The 17,457-nt window shown below is 36.9% G+C and overlaps 2 protein-coding genes across 4 annotated transcripts in view; one reads left to right on the forward strand and one right to left on the reverse strand.

Moving 5' to 3' along the window:
* Nucleotides 1-3,368: 3,368 nt before the first annotated feature.
* LOC113069534 (nodal homolog) lies at nucleotides 3,369-7,670 on the forward strand. The gene is made up of 3 exons (XM_026242669.1): nucleotides 3,369-3,900; nucleotides 5,260-6,026; nucleotides 6,942-7,670. The coding sequence occupies exons 1-3, from the start codon at nucleotides 3,621-3,623 to the stop codon at nucleotides 7,092-7,094; spliced, it is 1,200 nt and encodes a 399-aa protein (XP_026098454.1). The 5' UTR covers nucleotides 3,369-3,620; the 3' UTR covers nucleotides 7,095-7,670.
* Nucleotides 7,671-11,164: 3,494 nt separating this feature from the next.
* The window catches only part of LOC113085510 (ankyrin-1-like), a 122,154-nt gene continuing 115,861 nt past the window's right edge, over nucleotides 11,165-17,457 (reverse strand). For 2 of the 3 annotated variants that reach the window (XM_026255176.1, XM_026255173.1), the window contains 3 exons: nucleotides 16,782-16,925; nucleotides 14,961-15,058; nucleotides 11,165-13,484 (listed from right to left, as the gene is read on the reverse strand). In XM_026255176.1, coding sequence (XP_026110961.1) covers nucleotides 14,984-15,058; nucleotides 16,782-16,925 — 219 coding nt within the window. In that variant the 3' untranslated portion in view covers nucleotides 11,165-13,484; nucleotides 14,961-14,983. Of the gene's footprint in view, nucleotides 13,485-14,960; nucleotides 15,059-15,102; nucleotides 16,626-16,781; nucleotides 16,926-17,457 lie in introns of those variants that run through there. The other variant, XM_026255175.1, reaches the window with a different exon arrangement.

Here is a 17,457-nt window from a genome sequence, read left to right on the forward strand (position 1 = left end):
CTTTTTGTTTGCTGTAGCAGCCATGTTGCCGAGTTAATTCATACCCCTTCGTTTAAAGATTGGTCCCGAAAAATCTTCATTTGAAGGGCTATCTGGCCCTTCCCCTTACCCCTACCCCTCCAACCAAAAGAGAATCAAGATACCCCTACCCCTTCACGTGAACTAGCGAAACGTTGGGGTTGGGGTAGGGGAAAGGGGAAGGGCTAAGGGGTAGAATTGGGATTGGGCCTAAGACGGAAGTTTGGAAAGAAATCTACAAGATTTGGCCTTGAATCACATCTCTCTCTCTCACACACACACACTACCTCTCTCATAAACTCTTTCACACACACTACCTCACTTTCATGCACATTATCTCTCACACACATACCGTCTGGTCACCATAATTGCCCTCTGGACAAGCCTCCATATTACTCTCTCTCTCATACACGCACAGCCCTCGTGATCTAGGTGCTTTACAGTTCATGTTATATGATAATTTATATGTTATAGTTTAAGGTGTCTTTTAAATGTTCTCTTCAGAACATTGTTCATCTAAGAGACCGATTAGAATTGTACAATACGAAACTAACTCATATACAACGTGTGCATGCTCAAGATGCTTAACTTACATTTTTCATGTGATTATTTGTGGTTAGTTGTTTACAGTAAGGTTGTAACTATTCATCTGGTTATGGAACCAAACAGACTAATGACTAATGATTTGTTAAATGTGTTTCAAATATATGTTTTGTTTTTCTACATGGACGTCCATTCATTGGGTCTCATTCATGAAACACGAGCAGAACAAATTTTTGTGTAAATCGCGTGTAAAGTGGTTTTGGCGTAAATTTTCAGATTCATTAAAACGTTTGTATTTTCCCAATGTTAGTTGGTACGAAAGAAATCTACACCAGCTCCCAGCCATGCCTAAATAGTGCGTTTAACTTCTGAATGTTTTGCTCATTAATACGGCTGCATTTTAATTCACCTTAATTGGGTACATATTTACACAGCATTTTGAAAAAAAAAAATATATATATATATATATATTAATTACATATGTTTTTTCTTTTAACTTTTATTATGAGAGCCAGTAATAGGATCTGTAACATGCTGCCAAACTTCCTTTTTTAGGACCTGATACGCCACTAGTAGGCCTAAGCTTGAAAATAAAATGTGGCGTTTTGAATGAACTTCTGATAATAAAACTTCAATTTCTGCAGATGAGAAATGTTTCTTTTTCAGTCGCTTTTGAGAAGACATGTTGAAATCCTTCATTTGGTGTCATAATATGATGTTCACATACAGGGCCGGCCCTGACCAATTTGCTGCCCTAGGCAAGATTTTACCTGGCGCCCCATGCATCACAGCCCATTTCACCCTGTCATTGTGTTCATGATTTAGCAACATCATATATGTACACACACATTACAGCAGAACTGTTTCCAACAATCATAATAAATCATCATATTAGAATGATTTCTAAAGGATCATGTGATAGACTGGACGTCACATGTGACACTGAAGAATGAAGTAATGATGCTGAAAATTCAGCTTTGCATCACAGAAATAAATGATAATTTAAAGTATAATAAATTGAAATCAAATTATTTTAAATTGTAATAATATATCACAATATTACATTTTTTCTGTATTTTTGATCAAATAAATGCAGGCTTGATGAGCAGAAGAAACTTCTTTCAAAAACATTAAAAATAGTAACGTTTCCAAACTTTTGGCCTGTACTGTATCCCCCCAAAACTGCACGACTGTAGAGTAAAACATTAATAAAAAAGTGATAATAAAAAATGCGTCTTAAAACTGACATGATTGTACAAAATCACAATCTGGGGACTCAGAACTCAGAACAACTGCTAACATTAAGTTAAAGGTAAAAATAACTGCCATGAAATTATAGTATCTTACTCCTATGCAATAAATTGTTCTTTCACTACATCTCTTCACCTCTGTCTATCCTCTTCTCTTCTTTTTGGCACTGTATCTATCGCAGACTATGCTCATTTATAATGTGTCATGTAAATTCGGCCTTCCGTCACAATCAGGAAACTTTCACCGTGTCTAGAACTGGCGCGAGCCGCCAGGCCCGTTTCTACGAGCTGTGTGTTAACAAAAGCAGTGCTGTCTACATTGGATGCGGCGTCGGGCACGCTACACAACAAATTACCAACAACTGATCGTGCGCGCGCTCTGTTTCTGACGCACTTCAAGCACTCGATGGGCGGGGGAAGATTGAAGAGCCGGACTTTTTTTTTTTTTTTTTTGCTTTATTTGGTAGTATTTCGAATTAATGGTTTTTAAATAGTAGCCTATTATAAAAAAAAATATGTTAAAAAAAAAATAATTCACTCGTTCACTCATTCTGGCGCCCCTATGGATGAGTGGCGCCCTTAGCATTTGCCTATACCGCCTATGCGGGCCCTGCTCACATATAGTTGTCAGTCGGATTTAATAGGCGGGATTTATGGTAATTGAGAGTGAGCGTGCACGCGCGTCCCATTTACGACTGATTGGAATTCATTAACACACACACACATTTCACTATCACATCTGACGTTTACGAAGTTTTTGTGAATCGGGAGAAGAGTTTTCGGGAAGTTCTCTTTACGCGCAAATCACTCAGATATTTACTCGTATATTTACGAATGTTTCATGAATGAGACCCATAGTCATTTCCACCACCTCATAACTCTTTTAAAAAATATGTACAAAATTCTAATCACTCATTGAAAATGTCTGCATAGTTTATGGGATAATCTTCCACTTAATGTAATAACACAAGTAGTAATTTTCAGAAATGTATCTAACCAATGCAATATTATATTTCAGGTTGTGGTGGATGTAGGCTAAGCTTTGCGTTTGGGCCTCATGACAATTAATTTACTTAATCCACAAATCTATGGTAATTGCAATATAGGTATACATTGGTAAAACTATGTGTGACAGTGGTCTTACACTGTTAAGAAATTATGTATATCATATTAATTTTAAATAATAATAGATATTTACATGTGATGGAAATGACATTTGTTTAGTGCGGATCGGAAAATATGTCAAAAAACACCAATTTGTCTTATAATGTAAGTGCGTTCTCTTATGGATCATTAAACTAGACTAACTATATTTAACTATTAGATTGTGACAATTTTGATTTGAACAAATTTTTCTCCTTCAAGTTCACAAGGCCAAAAGTGTCTGTAGTTGAATAACCACCCATATATATATATATATATATATATATATATATATATATATATATATATATATATATATATATATATATATATATATATATATTATTTTTTTGAATCAACAAGATGGTTTAACTTTGGGTGGTCCAGAATCAAAGGATGTCTCTGTCACGTTGGAGCAGACGAGAGTCACGCCTCGCGCAAATAAAATCCTGCGCAGAGAAGCGGTGAACTTGACAGCTCTGCTCTCCTGTGATGTGCCTCATGGATCAGAGGGATTCCGCGGACAGAGGTCATCAGGGGCCAGCTGCACACTTTAAAAGCCCTGTCCACAGCTCGACCACTCCGATCACTCGGACCTCAGACGAGCCAGGAGCAGGAAGCGGACGCGCTCGATCGCTTCACGATTGAAAACTTCATTGATTCGCAATGGAGACTCAGCCAATCGTCTTGTTCGCCGCTGTCTTGGTGGGTTCTCTGATGCATGCTGTCTGCGTCAAGATCTCTAATCACGGCGCACTCCTGGGAGAACATCGTAAAGCCTTCGTGGGTTCATATTCCGATCTCAGTCTCCAGTCGTATCCCAGGTCCCCGATGTACATGATGCAGTTATACAGAGACTTGAGCGGAAAGATGCCAACTACACCAGCCAGTGTGGACAGCCCAGCTCTGCACCAGTCTGACTTCGTCCTGAGCCTGACTGCACAAGGTAAAACACGCACGACAACACGCATTAACTTTAACCTGCCTAATTTACTTAATGTGCTCAACCTAACAAAAATGTCATGGTACACTGAAAATTGTCATTCAAATTGCATGGTTTTATTTAACCACTGAATCAATTTATATCGATTTATACTTAATTTGGGTTAAATCATGGTGCCACTTTTTGCTGTGCACAACCTTCTCATTTGGACATGTGCTACGGTGGCACCATTAAGCATCCTATTGAAGAGCCATGCAAATTGTCATAACTAATCATTCATCAGCACCATATTTCGTAACCTGTTTAATTACATTTAGCCTATGTATTTGACAGATGATGTTATCCAAAGCGACTTACATTGCATTTTGTAATTTGTCAGGAATATAGGTCCGAAAGCAAGCATGCATTTCCGTGTTAGGAACTATATCTTGATAGATTTATTCAATGAGAGCAAGAAGAGTAAAGCCACAGCATCTGGGGAAGTTGTGGGCTCATTATCAGCTCCGTCGCTCTCCAGCTATCTGACCTCGGGTTTTACTACTCTGTAGTGTCACTATGCTTATTCAACTTTAAAGAGCTGGCTGTTTTATGTCCACGGGTGTGTATTAGTCCTTCAGACGTCTGTTCGAGCGCGAGGTTCAATACACATCTCCTGTCAAGCAGCTCGTCCATCCTGACAGCGTGCTGACATCTGGCTCTGACACAACCTCAGCTGCAATACTGCGCGAGACCACGAAACCTGCGCCTTCTTCTTTCCTTCCTTCCTTCCTTCCTTCCTTCCTTCCTTTCTTTCTTTCTTTCTAAATAATGACTGAAACATGTTGAAAGGAAATAAAATGTTTAGCTGTGTTGAAAATAATGTCACAATACAAAATTTAGTTAATATACGACGTATTTATTCTTATTTAGTAGACTATAGGCTACTTATTTTACTAGAAATTGAGTCGCTGCAAGCATCTTTAGTGCTTACTATTAAGTTTTTTTTCTCATAAAAAATATGTATATTTTTAATTAGTTTCCTCTTTCTTTCTTTTCAGAATATGCTATTTAATATGCTGATATTGTATTATTGAATATAGCCATATGCTACTTGTCTGTTATTAAAAATCATTTTCAATCTGCCTTAAAAGTCCGTGTTTTTGGCCTACTTCTTACGCTTTTTATAAAGCATCCTTTAATTATGAAACTTAAAAATAAACGTAAACTTAAAATTTGGAGCGTTTCATTGCGTTTCGTCAGCCTTCGATCTTTTGTGTGAATGCTGCATTGTTGATTTATTTGCTAAGCAGGTTTATTTGATCCACTGTCTAATTAGTAACAAACTGCAAGATGTGACACGAACATTTTCTGTTTATTTTCCAGACTGTCATCAAACTGGCGAGCGATGGAGCGTCACTTTTGACATGTCTTCCCTCTCAGCGAGTGACAGCATTCAGCTCTCGGAGCTCCGCGTCCGTCTGCCTGCGTTTTCTGCATCCAGACGCGTCATCGTGGACGTCTTCCACTTCCGCAAACAGGAGTGTGAGTCTGACTCGGTGTTTTGCCGCCATAGGCGACTTTTTATAGGCAGCATCAGGTCAGTGCCCGACACTCCAGCATCCACCTGGAGAGTTTTCAACATCACAGAGCTACTCGAGCACTGGTTGAGTCCGGGAACGGAGACACCTGAAGACGGAGAGGACACCGGGAGCGGGGAAGGCTCACCTGAGCCGGTTACAGATAGCTGGAGACGAAAAATCCAGCATCCCACTGCGGAACGAGTACTGATGGTAGTTTTCTACAAAAACACTGGCCGACGACGTGCCTCCAGCTTGATGAGTACAGTGGCGCACTCCAAACATGTCTCTGTGAACCGGGCACCAGACGCAGCTCAAGCTCGTCGACACAAGAGGAACCGTGTCGAAAGGATGCGCGCGACGGATGATAGAAACGCCACGGGAATAGTAACAGCTCTAGAGCAACACCGAGGGTCACTCTGTCGGCGAGTCGATATGTGGGTGGATTTTGATCAGACCGGATGGGATGAATGGATCGTGCATCCAAAGCGTTATAACGCTTACCGCTGCGAAGGCGAGTGTCCCAGTCCACTGGACGAGTCTCTCAACCCAACAAACCACGCCTACATGCAGGTGAGAGACTGAACTGTACACCTGAATCGATGTCAAAAGAAAAAACTAAAATAAAGATAAATAAATACTAAACCACAATTGAACAGAAGTTTATGTCCATTTCTCATTCCCGAATAGCTAAAAAAAAAAAAAAAAAAAAAAAACATTAACAACAAAAATAATAATAATTTAATTCACATTTTATTACACGATAGAGAATGTCCAGATAACATTTAAAAGTAACATTCCCATAATGATAATAATAATAATAATAATAATAATGTTGCCTCATCATTCATAGACAGACAGACTGACAGACGGATAGATAGATAGATAGATAGATAGGTAGATAGATAGATAGATAGATAGATAGATAGATAGATAGATAGATAGATAGATAGATAGATAGATAGATAGATAGATAGATAGATAGATAGATAGATAGATAGATTAAAAAACAGGAAACATTCTTATTGGGAAAGTTTACAAAATATTCATAAAGAATATTTTTGTAAGCTGGGCTATTTATAAGCTACATATTTGTTGTAATGCATATCATCTTGTGGTTATTTGAATAAAAGCATTGTGTGCTTATTACAGGATGATGTTTATTACTGTCTTACTGTAATAATAAACTTTTAGGAATAAAGTTTGAGATAAAAATAATAATAAAATAAAAACTGAAGGGGAACGTATTTTCATTGTAAATGAATGTAATGGCAATTCATTTTTTGATGCAATGTATAATTGGTAATTTTTACTATATGCAACATGTAATTTATTTATTTATTTATTTTTTTGTGGGGTGAAAAATAACCACACTTCGATCAAAACAAAACTTTTTAGCGTTTAATTTGAGGTCATTGAGCATTTAATTGAGGTATAGTTAACTGATATATGGATATATCATATGTTCCGCTTTCTTTCTTGTTCCAGAGTTTGCTGAAGCTTTACCACCCGGAGCGCGCGCCCTGTGCGTCCTGCGCGCCCACGCGCCTCAGCCCGCTCTCCATGCTGTACTATGAGGGCGATGGTGTGGTCATGCGCCACCACGAGGACATGATCGTGGAGGAGTGCGGTTGTCAGTGAGGTGTGCTGTTGTGTTGTCATGGAACTCTGACGATGCACTTCCGGTGGACTGCTCTTATGACGCTTACAAGGTTTAAAAACATTCCATAATTCTGTTCCTGAACGAAAACCCTTGAGTTTCGAGAATTTCAAACAAGAACCATTGAAATGCTGTGCAAATTATGTATTTAATATTTAAAAGAAATGAATGTAAATGTTTTGTATTTGGGATTTTTATTTTGTATTTGGGAGTGTAGGCTATATTTTTACTTAATGTGCATTGTGATAAAATGTGATGTGAAATGTGTGTTTTTTTATTATCAGCAGGTTTGATACATTTTATATAAAATATAAAGAACTAATAAAGCACAATATTATTTCAGTATTTTATTTTGTTGACTTTGTTATATGTTGTACTTAAGTTTGGGCAATCATCATCTTAGTCTAGCCCCAGGGATTTCTTATTTGTATATCCCTTTACTCAAATGGTGCTTTAAATTAATAAAATACATTTGCTATGTTCTAAAATGTTTTGAGATGCAAAATAAATGTCTATAGTGAGTAAAACTGACATTTCTAATGCTTGATCACATTAGTGACTATTACCTGAACACATATAACTGAAATGCAAAGGAATAGTTTTAGTAGGCTATTCAAGATCAGGATGAGTTTGTTTCTTCATCAGATTTGGAGAAATGTATAGCATTGCATCAGTGTCTCATCAATGGATGCTATACAGTGAATGGGTGCCGTCAGAATGAGAGTCCAAACAGCTGATAAAAACACCACAATAATCCACAGCACTCCAGTCCATCAGTGAACATCTGGAGAAGAGAAAAACTGTGTGTTTGCAAGAAACAAATCCAACATTAAGATGTTTTTAAAAGTGTTAACTTTTTAACTAACTATAAACTGTGGCTTTTAGTTAAAATACAAGTCCATAATATTGCTTTCTCCAGTGGAAAAAGTCTTCTCATCTGAATTAAGAGAGAAATATGCACAGATATGGGATATAAGAGAGATATGCATAGACTGTGGGTGTATTTTGATGTAAGAGGACAACAGAGGATGGACCTTTTAAAATATGTAAATCTATATTGTTAAATGTTTTAGCTAATTAAAGCACTTCTTCATGTCCCAAAATCCCACCAGGATGTGTGCTGTGAGAATACGTTTGAATTACTAAAAGCTGTTAAGAAGGAAAAGTTTTTGAAGGGTGGATGTTATGTAGAGGTGTCAGGATCATCACATTTTATGCAGATGCCATTATTAGAGTTGGGTGGTCTGCTAGGTTTGTGTACAATAAAACTACTTTTAGGCTTTGGGTCATAGGCAACACAAATGTGATCTTAAGCTAATTCAGTTAAAAGGGCTTCGGGATTTTAGACTGTATATGCAACCAAGGAAAAAAAGGAATTTGCAGTTAAATTATACTGTTTTAATAATGCATTGTGAGGCTTGATTTATTTTTATTTTTATCCTGATAGGAAAGGTTTCAATATGCAAGAGAGGGGCACAAGAATGATTTAAAGTTCATTTACGCAATTGAAAGAATGATTTCCTCATGACACCTTTGCATCAATTAAAGTCTTGTGAAGTGAAAAGCTGTATGTTTGAACCACCATTAAGACATGATGGTTTAAATATGAGTCATTTATCCATAATATTGCATTCTACAGTGAAAAAGTCATCTTTTCTGAATCAGGAGAGAAATATGCACAGATCAAGCACAAGTAAAAACAGTCTAAACAGCTCACTGAAGCCAGTGTTATGATAGATTATGAACACATAGTTTAGCCAGAAGCAATGGTTTAAAGGGGGGGTGAAATGCTATTTCATGCATACTGAGTTTTTTACACTGTTAAAGAGTTGGATTCCCATGCTAAACATGGACAAAGTTTCAAAAATTAAGTTGTACATTTGAAGGAGTATTTTTGTTCCCAAAATACTCCTTCCGGTTTGTCACAAGTTTCGGAAAGTTTTTTTTGAGTATGGCTCTGTGTGACGTTAGATGGAGCGGAATTTCACAGACAATCACTGATCAGAGCGATTCACTGATCAGAGCGAGAGCGTCGCGAAATGTCACAAAAGAAGTGTGATTTTGGTTGCCAGGGCAAGACAACCCTGCACAGATTACCAAAGAAAAAACAGCATTAAGGGACCAGTGGATGGAGTTTATTTTTACAGAGCATCAACGGAGTTGTGCAAGTGTTTTTGTTTGTTCCCTGCATTTCGAAGATGCTTGTTTTAAAAACAAAGCCCAGTTTGACGACGGATTTGCGTATCGTTTATTTCTTAAGGATGATGCAGTCCCAACGAAAAAGGGTCACGATCGTGTGTTGGAACCGCAGGCGGTGAGTAAAACTGCTTCAAATATCTCTGCCTCCTTGTTAGTGCGTCCCCTACCATCGGAGACCCGGGTTCGAGCCCCGCTCGGAGCGAGTCGTTGCTGCTGCTGCTCTCGTTCCAGCCTCGGGATCTGATTCTGGATCATAAATATACGCTGAATCTGACTGTTAGCCATGGTTTGTTTTGGATGATGGTTTTTCCTTCACGGTAATGTCACAGCTTCCAAACGCTCTCTACGCAAAAGCCTATTCGCGCTCGTGATTCTTTAGCTCCGCCCACACGTCACGTCTCCAGACGGTCGTGTTTTTCCGGGAAAAATCGGTACAGACTTTCTTTCTCCTATGAATATAATAAAACTAAAGACTTTTTGGAGTTATGAAGGATGCAGTACTACTCTATAGGTACTCAAGATTAACAGGATATTGAGTGAAAACGAGCATTTCACCCCCCCCCCCCTTTAAAATTAAAAAGTCCTAATGATAGTATTTTTTATTTTTTTCTATTTTTTTGACAAACAAGCAGCTTTTTACTTCACAAGACATTAACGGATGGACTGGAGTGGTGTGGATTACTGTGATGTTTTCATCAGCAGCAGACACTGATGCAATGCTACATTTCTCCAAATCTGATGAAGAAACAAACTCATGTTGGATGGCCTGAAGGTGAGGACATTTCAGTGAACTATTCCTTTAATGCAACATATTCGCCAAGAAAACAGTAAGAAAAAGAAAAAAAGAAATGACCTCAAAAAAGTTTTTATTTCTTTATTAATTCTGTAAATGTATCTTCAGCTGGTGTACAGGGTTGAATATTTCTATATTTCTATAGACATTTAAAATCTTGTCTGATTCAAAGACCTATAGTAGCAATAAAAATAAATCCATAAATGAAACAAAAGAAAGTCTAAAGAAGCACAATGCTTCTATATTCCCACAGGCACCCCCTGAAGTCTGGTTTGCTAAGATACTAGAAGTACATCCATGACATCATAGTATTCCCATATTACTAAATAGCAGGTCATAAATTCCCATTTGCAAGTGCAAAGCATTCTAATTAAATATAATTGTATATATATGTATTAAAAGATGTATTAAAGACATCTTTTTTGTGCAAGTGTGCATTTTGCATTCCTTTTTTGTAATATGCTATTGCGTTTATACTGATTTCAGATCATTCTGTAGTAAATAGGAGTATAAATATTCTGTCATTTTGCAACAGTTCATATTTTTTTGCAAGAGGTTGGTTTAAACCATTGCTTACACATCAAACAACTTGATAGTTTGACGTATCCTTGCTGCCATACTGGAATGGACTGACCCAAATACTTTACTCAGCCACTGTGATCTGTGCGGATTGAGTTTAGTTCAGAGAGGGGGACACATCAGTGCCAGCAGAGGGGTTGCATTTATCTTTTCCTTGAAATTCAGCCTTAAGTGCTGGAAATCCCAAACCACATAAATGAAAACATCTGAAACCTGATAAAGAAATAAATAATTTATCCAAGAGTTTCAGTGCATGTCTGTGAAGTTATTTTCCAAGTGAGGCAATGCATTTTATTTCCAAGCCACCCCCCCCCCCAAAAAAAAGATAAAATAATTTTAATAATCCATTGACGACATGGATGATTAAAAACAATAATATATTATAAAATAATATTTGTTTAATGGAAGACATGCATTTATAGTTTTTTTATCATTAATGTGCATACTTGTATGAGCTGATTATATGAATAATATAAAAAAATATTAAAAATTATGCTTAAAAATTTAGATTTTGTGTGTTCATGTGACTTGAATGTGGTGTACAAAGAATAAAAGACAATGAAGCTTTAAAAAAACAATGCTAAGGGATGACATACTGTGCTACAATAAATGGCCTATATTTGGTATCATGCTCTTATGACATCAGAAACTGAATTTAATTTCCATACATCAGAGATGTTGATTTGAGGTTTTTGAAATGGTTTTGTTTCACCCTTTAAATTGACAGAATGATTTCAGGTTGAATGCTGTGTGTTGTGTTCAGATGCTACACGAATAAGTGAGATTGTTGAAAAGAGATTGTTTGCATGGAGGCCATGCAGTCAGGGATGATGGCCAACCAGTTCTGCAGTGATCACTATTTGCATAATATGATATTGTGTTGAGCTGTGCATGGAAACAGCAGCTCTACAACTGGACTGTCTGGTGTAGCTACAAAACTCCTGAAGAAAGATACGAGAGGAAAAGAATAATGTCAGTGCAGGTTCAGATAATCCACATTATAATTAGTGTGTGTGTATGAAGTCAGGTCTGTTCTGCTGTGGGACAGTGAACAGTCTGATCACAGTGCTCAGTGGCTACGTGTCTTCATCAAGCGTAAGAGAAGCAGAGGTGTCTGCAGTGTTCACACCTTTTTATCAAGCATGTGTTGAGTGCCTAAAACATTATTAAACATCTGTTCTGATCAATGAAAATGTCTGGTTTTAAAAATAAGAAGAAAAATAAATCCCTAAAAAGAAGCGCACACCATGAGAATTAGCATCATCTGTAAAGATGAACAGAAAAACATTGAACAAACTACTGTTAAGAAATGTCTATTATGCGGAAAAGGTGAGAAAGAAAATCTAACCTTTCAATGAAGTTATATTTGTAATAGTAGTAGTACTAATACTAGTATTAAATGTTTTGCAAATAACTGGCAAACCAAGGTCACTAATTAAGCTTTTATATTTTCAAGCCCAACATATACTTCAGTATAGTCTGTGTGTACAGCATGCATGCACTCTGCTGATGGTGATATTTAAGCATTAAAGTACACTTTGGGCTTAAGTTATATATGGATATGGGATAAAAGAGATTTCATATTCTATAAGAGTAATTATTTAAAAATTAACAAATTTAAGATTTATAATGCTTTAGAAGTAGTTTAGTTTCCTTGTTAGTTCATGTTAACTAATGCCAGCAAATTGTGTACCTTATTGTAATCTGTTTCCAAATTTTAAACTTTGCACCATATTTTTTTAATACGGAAAATGTTGAATTATTACCTACACAACAAACCACAAGATCAATTATGAATTATTATTTTAATCTACTGAAAGCCTTTATCTACATCTCCATACAATTTACTTCACTGAAAGGTTAGACGTTTTTAAATGTCATATATATAAAATGACCACTATAAAGTAAATGCAAACGGTGGATAATGTAAATGTTAATATCAACCTCTGTGCATATGAAGTTATTAAGAGGAAGCTCATATGACACAGAGGTTTGTGATGTATACAGAACAAAAACAGTATACGTGTACACATAGAGCCCCGCAGTGATGTGAGAGTATGTCCTATCTAGCGTATCCCACTGAAAACATTTAAACTGCACAAATTGTATCCCTTGAGTCTAGTCTACCTCAGGCAACACAGGACTTCACAGCTCGTTTGCTACACAATTATACCTTTACAACACACAATGAACAAGAATTCAGGAGCAAGTATTGCGACAGCAGCAGCAGCATCACATAGGTCGTTGTCATTTGTTGTTGTTTTTTGGCTGTGTAAAAGAACACACACACACACACACAGAGGGTACATTCGCATCATATTTGAGTGCATATTATGTATAATACCAGTACAAGAGGGTCAGACTAGTACTGTGTTCTGGAAGACTAAATATCAGGAAACTCTAGCTTTTGTGTCCCACGTGCCCCAAACCACATCCAGTTGGCCAGAGTCCTTCCCCCCAGCAGTTAACAGCCCTTGCGTTACGACAGTATTTTCTCACCTCATCATTGCTTGCAGTCAGTGCTATTTGTAAAGGCAGGCCATGCGACAGCACTTTCACATGCTGATATTGAGATTACAGGAAGAACTTCTCAAATGCTTGCTTTTTTTTTTACGGTGCGGTTTCATTTTTATAAGAAATCATGCCTCTAGCCACTAGTGTTTGTTTTGCTTGTTAAAAAAGTCCTAAAATCTCTTTTTCGTAGTTGATATCCTATCACCAGCGCTCTAGTTTGGTTTTCTTCTTTATTTGACGCCCATCATGTGCCAGTGAAGGATGGTTTGGGTGTAGATGTCAAGTCCTAAGTTGAAAAAATAAAAAGCAAGGTTATAAAAATCTGTGATTTTACAAGAACTCATGACATGTAGAACAAAATAGCATGTTTTAGCTGGTTTGTTGTTGGTCCAAGTCGGTCTCCCAGCTCTTAACAGTATTATTTACCATGTCAAAACCAGATCTACCAGCCGGTAGTCCAACTTATCAACCACTTAGACCAGACAGTGACCATAAATCACCTAACTGTACAAACTACACCTTAACATAAGAATAAATACAGCATGCTTTCATACAGGTCTGACACCAATTACCAGTTAACAAAACCCAAGGGAAGGAATGTGTACAGGAACTTTAGGTCACATTACACAGCATCTAACCAGAATCAAAAATTCAGCAATTTCATTTCTAATATGATTCATAGAGGATTCTTATTAGATCCCACTGGGATTGTGAGAGGACAGGGATAGGATCCTGTATACATTCCTATAGGATCATTAACATGGATCATAATCAAGAGAAATTCTCTAACTGAAAGGGAAGGATATTATTACAATATTAGTTGGAAATGGACAAGATGTCAAGGGAATTTAGGAGTTAATGCAGTGAGGTGAAACGTGGGTTAAGAAAATACAACATCCAACAGCATAACTGAGGAAGAAACACATTATACGCAATTAATATATGCACCTCCATGCTTAAATAGTTAATTTTTATTTTAAAATCCAGCTTTTATCATAGCCTTTTGTTATAGATCATGTGACACTGAAGACTGGAGTAATGATGCTGAAAATACGGGTTCGATCACAGAAATAAATTACATTTTAAAGCATTAAAACAGAAAAGAGTTATTTTGCATTGTAATAATAATTCACAGTATTACTGTTTTACTGTGTATTTATCAAACGAATACAGCCTTGGTGAACTTAAAAGGATAGTTACAATTTCTGACATTTACTGTATGAATTTCTTTCTTCTGCTGAACAGAAAAGAAGATGTTTTGAAGAATGTTGGTAACCAGTCAGTTGCTGGTAGCCATTGACTTCCATAGTATGAAAAAACAAAAAAAATATATAGAAGACGATGGCTACCAGCAACTGTTAGTTACCAACTTTCTTTCAAATGTCTTTTTTTTTTCCAAAGAAGAAAAGAAATTCATACAGGTTTGGAACAATTTCAGGGTGAGTAAATGACAATAATTTCTTTATTTTGGGTGAACTATCCCTTTAAGAGGCTTTTAAAAAAACATTAACAACTCTTAAAAACCACAAACATTTAACAGTAATTTAGAATCAGGCTTAGGAATGCTAAATAACTATTAGTACTTAGAAAGACTGTAACAACATATTTAGGATTGAGGATTGTAGTTTAAAAACCGGCAACTTTATTGATCAGTTATGGTGTTTAAATTACATCGGGCCTGAGCTGGAAAAATAAGATTTTTTAACTGAATCCCATTGGTTAGCAGGATTACATTAGCACAAAGTGGAGCAATGTCCTGTACCTGCAGGGAGGAGCGAGTCAGACTCACTGCTTTACTCTCCGCAGACTCGCACATTTGACTATTTGAGCACCACCCCTCTTCACATCCACAACATCCGGCTGTGGCGGAGAGCAGGTGGGGAGGGAGAGGAGAGGAGAAGAGCGGCATCCAGGGGAGCACGGAGAAATGAAGGGCCGGGAGTGTGAATGAGTGACAGAGTAACAGATGGAAGAGGGTAAAGTGAAACAATTACATGATGTGTTAACAGAAAAGAGATCAAGTTCAATAAGCAAAACGTGCAAAAACAAACAAAATACGATAATAGCATGGAGGACAAAAGACATGGTTCAGGAGAACATTTATGGGAGAGGAAAAAAAGAACAGGATAGAAAGAGAAAAGCAAATAGTGTCAGAAGAAGTATACGCCAGCACAGAAGGACGGGCACATTCAAAGTCAAGTTTAATTCAAGTCGAGCGTATACAGGGAAACTTGACATGAACCATATAGAAACAAATGATAATAAGCATCAAATGAACATCAAATAAAGTTATCAGTGAGGGTTAACTGGGATCAACCTTAATCAACCCGGTGATGTCATTTCCTCTACAAGATCTATAAGTCTCATTCCTAAAAGTCACAAGCCCCATAGGCTTTGTTCAGAATGAATACTAATGCATTGCTTACCACACTGTTAAAACCTGCAATTATTACCTTGAATATACTTTATTTAACCCATAAAAAGGTTGAATTATTATTATTATTATTTTTTTTTTGTATAAATGTATATAGGTAGGTTTAGTGATGTTGCATAATATTTTTTACTTTACCATTTTTTTTTTCACCGTATTTAAAAATAGAATGTGAAATAAGACACTCTAAAAAATGCTGGGTTGCTTCCTTTGGGTCAAATATGGACTTACCCAACCATTGAGTTACATTTTTAAATATAAATTTAAACCCAAATGTTGGGTTAGTCCATATTTGTCCCAAAGATGTGTTGACACACCCCAGTATTTCTTAGCATGTATGCAGTATTCAGTGCTTTAAACAGTAGTATGCGATACAAGACCTCAGTATGTTTAATTTAGCGAGTGATTTCCAGTCATGTTCTTGGAAATACATTTCAACTAAATTACTAATACAATCAATACATTTAATTTAAATAAAATATTCCAACTTTGTTTAAAATATCTCACCATTTGTCAGTCAGATTAAGTAACAAGTAAAAAAAAGATGTTAAATTCGGGTTGATGATTTTGGAAATGGATACTTCTGTATACTGCAAATAGTCATTATTCCATGCATACAAGTAGTATGCACAGTACATACTGCATACTGCAGAAATATGAGTATGAGTAGTGTTGCATGGTAGAATATTAGTTATATCCAGTCCTATTAAATGATTACTTAAAATTCTAATATTAAGGATGATTTAATTAAAAGTTTTTAAAGTTTATAGTGCATTTATCTCGGGTTACAAGCTTCTCACATTCTCTGGAGTGATTATTGTTCTCCCATTTCAGTAACTTGGAACATTTTTTCTTACAAATGTCCTCAATAACCAGAAGAAATCTTGTTGTGAACTGTTTAATTTCCTTTAAAGGATTCATGGAGCATTCTTGCAGATACATTATAATCTTCAGTCTTACGTGGAGCACATCTATAGGCTGCACTGTCTATAAGATCTATAATGCAAAAAAACAACAAACAATAAAACTAAGATTTGGTGTTTTCTGGTCTAAGCCTTTACTATATTTAAGCATCCAGCAAACAAATTCCTCCTCAAACCACCACATCCTGTCAATCCTGGTGTAACAAGCCCATCTAACTCAAAAGCCCACCTTGCTGTCACGGCCAAGGACGGCATAGCTCATGTACTGTTCTCCATCAACATCTGGCTCATTGATATCCTGCGGCAGCCCTTCTATGATGAGCTCCTGACCCCCTTCCTCCCCTTTTCCTCTCCGGACCACCTTCCTCACAATCTACGTCACAGATTGGTGAGAAAATTGACAATCGGTGGATGAGCCAAGGGTGCATGAGAAGGAATGAAGGAGAAGATGAAAAACAATGTAAGAAACATGCAAAAGTAATGTCTTAGGATGTGTGACAAAAATTGCACTTAAAGTCAACATGAAAAGTTGCGGGTCAGGTTCACCTAGGGTGACCACACATGCCAATTTTTCCAGACACGTCCTGGCCAGGATTTCTATATTACCCAATATATCCAGGGTTTGACTTTGTTTTCCTGTTTCGAAAAGTAGTTTGACCAATAACATGCAGGAATTATACATAATCGTCTAATCGTAGTGCGTGAGAAGGTGTGATCTACGGAGAATGGTCGAAGTGATACAAATACATATCCGATGTGTTCGACATGAAGCAGTGCTGCGCAGACTGATTGGTTTATGACATCAAAGTACAGCGAGAGAGATTCAGAAGCATGAGGAGTGTCTGCTAACATCAGTTGGTCTGCACAGCGTAAACAAAGCCAAAATCAGGATATTTTAGGGAATG

Source organism: Carassius auratus, chromosome 5 (genome assembly GCF_003368295.1).
Source record: "Carassius auratus strain Wakin chromosome 5, ASM336829v1, whole genome shotgun sequence".
NCBI lineage: Eukaryota > Metazoa > Chordata > Actinopteri > Cypriniformes > Cyprinidae > Carassius > Carassius auratus.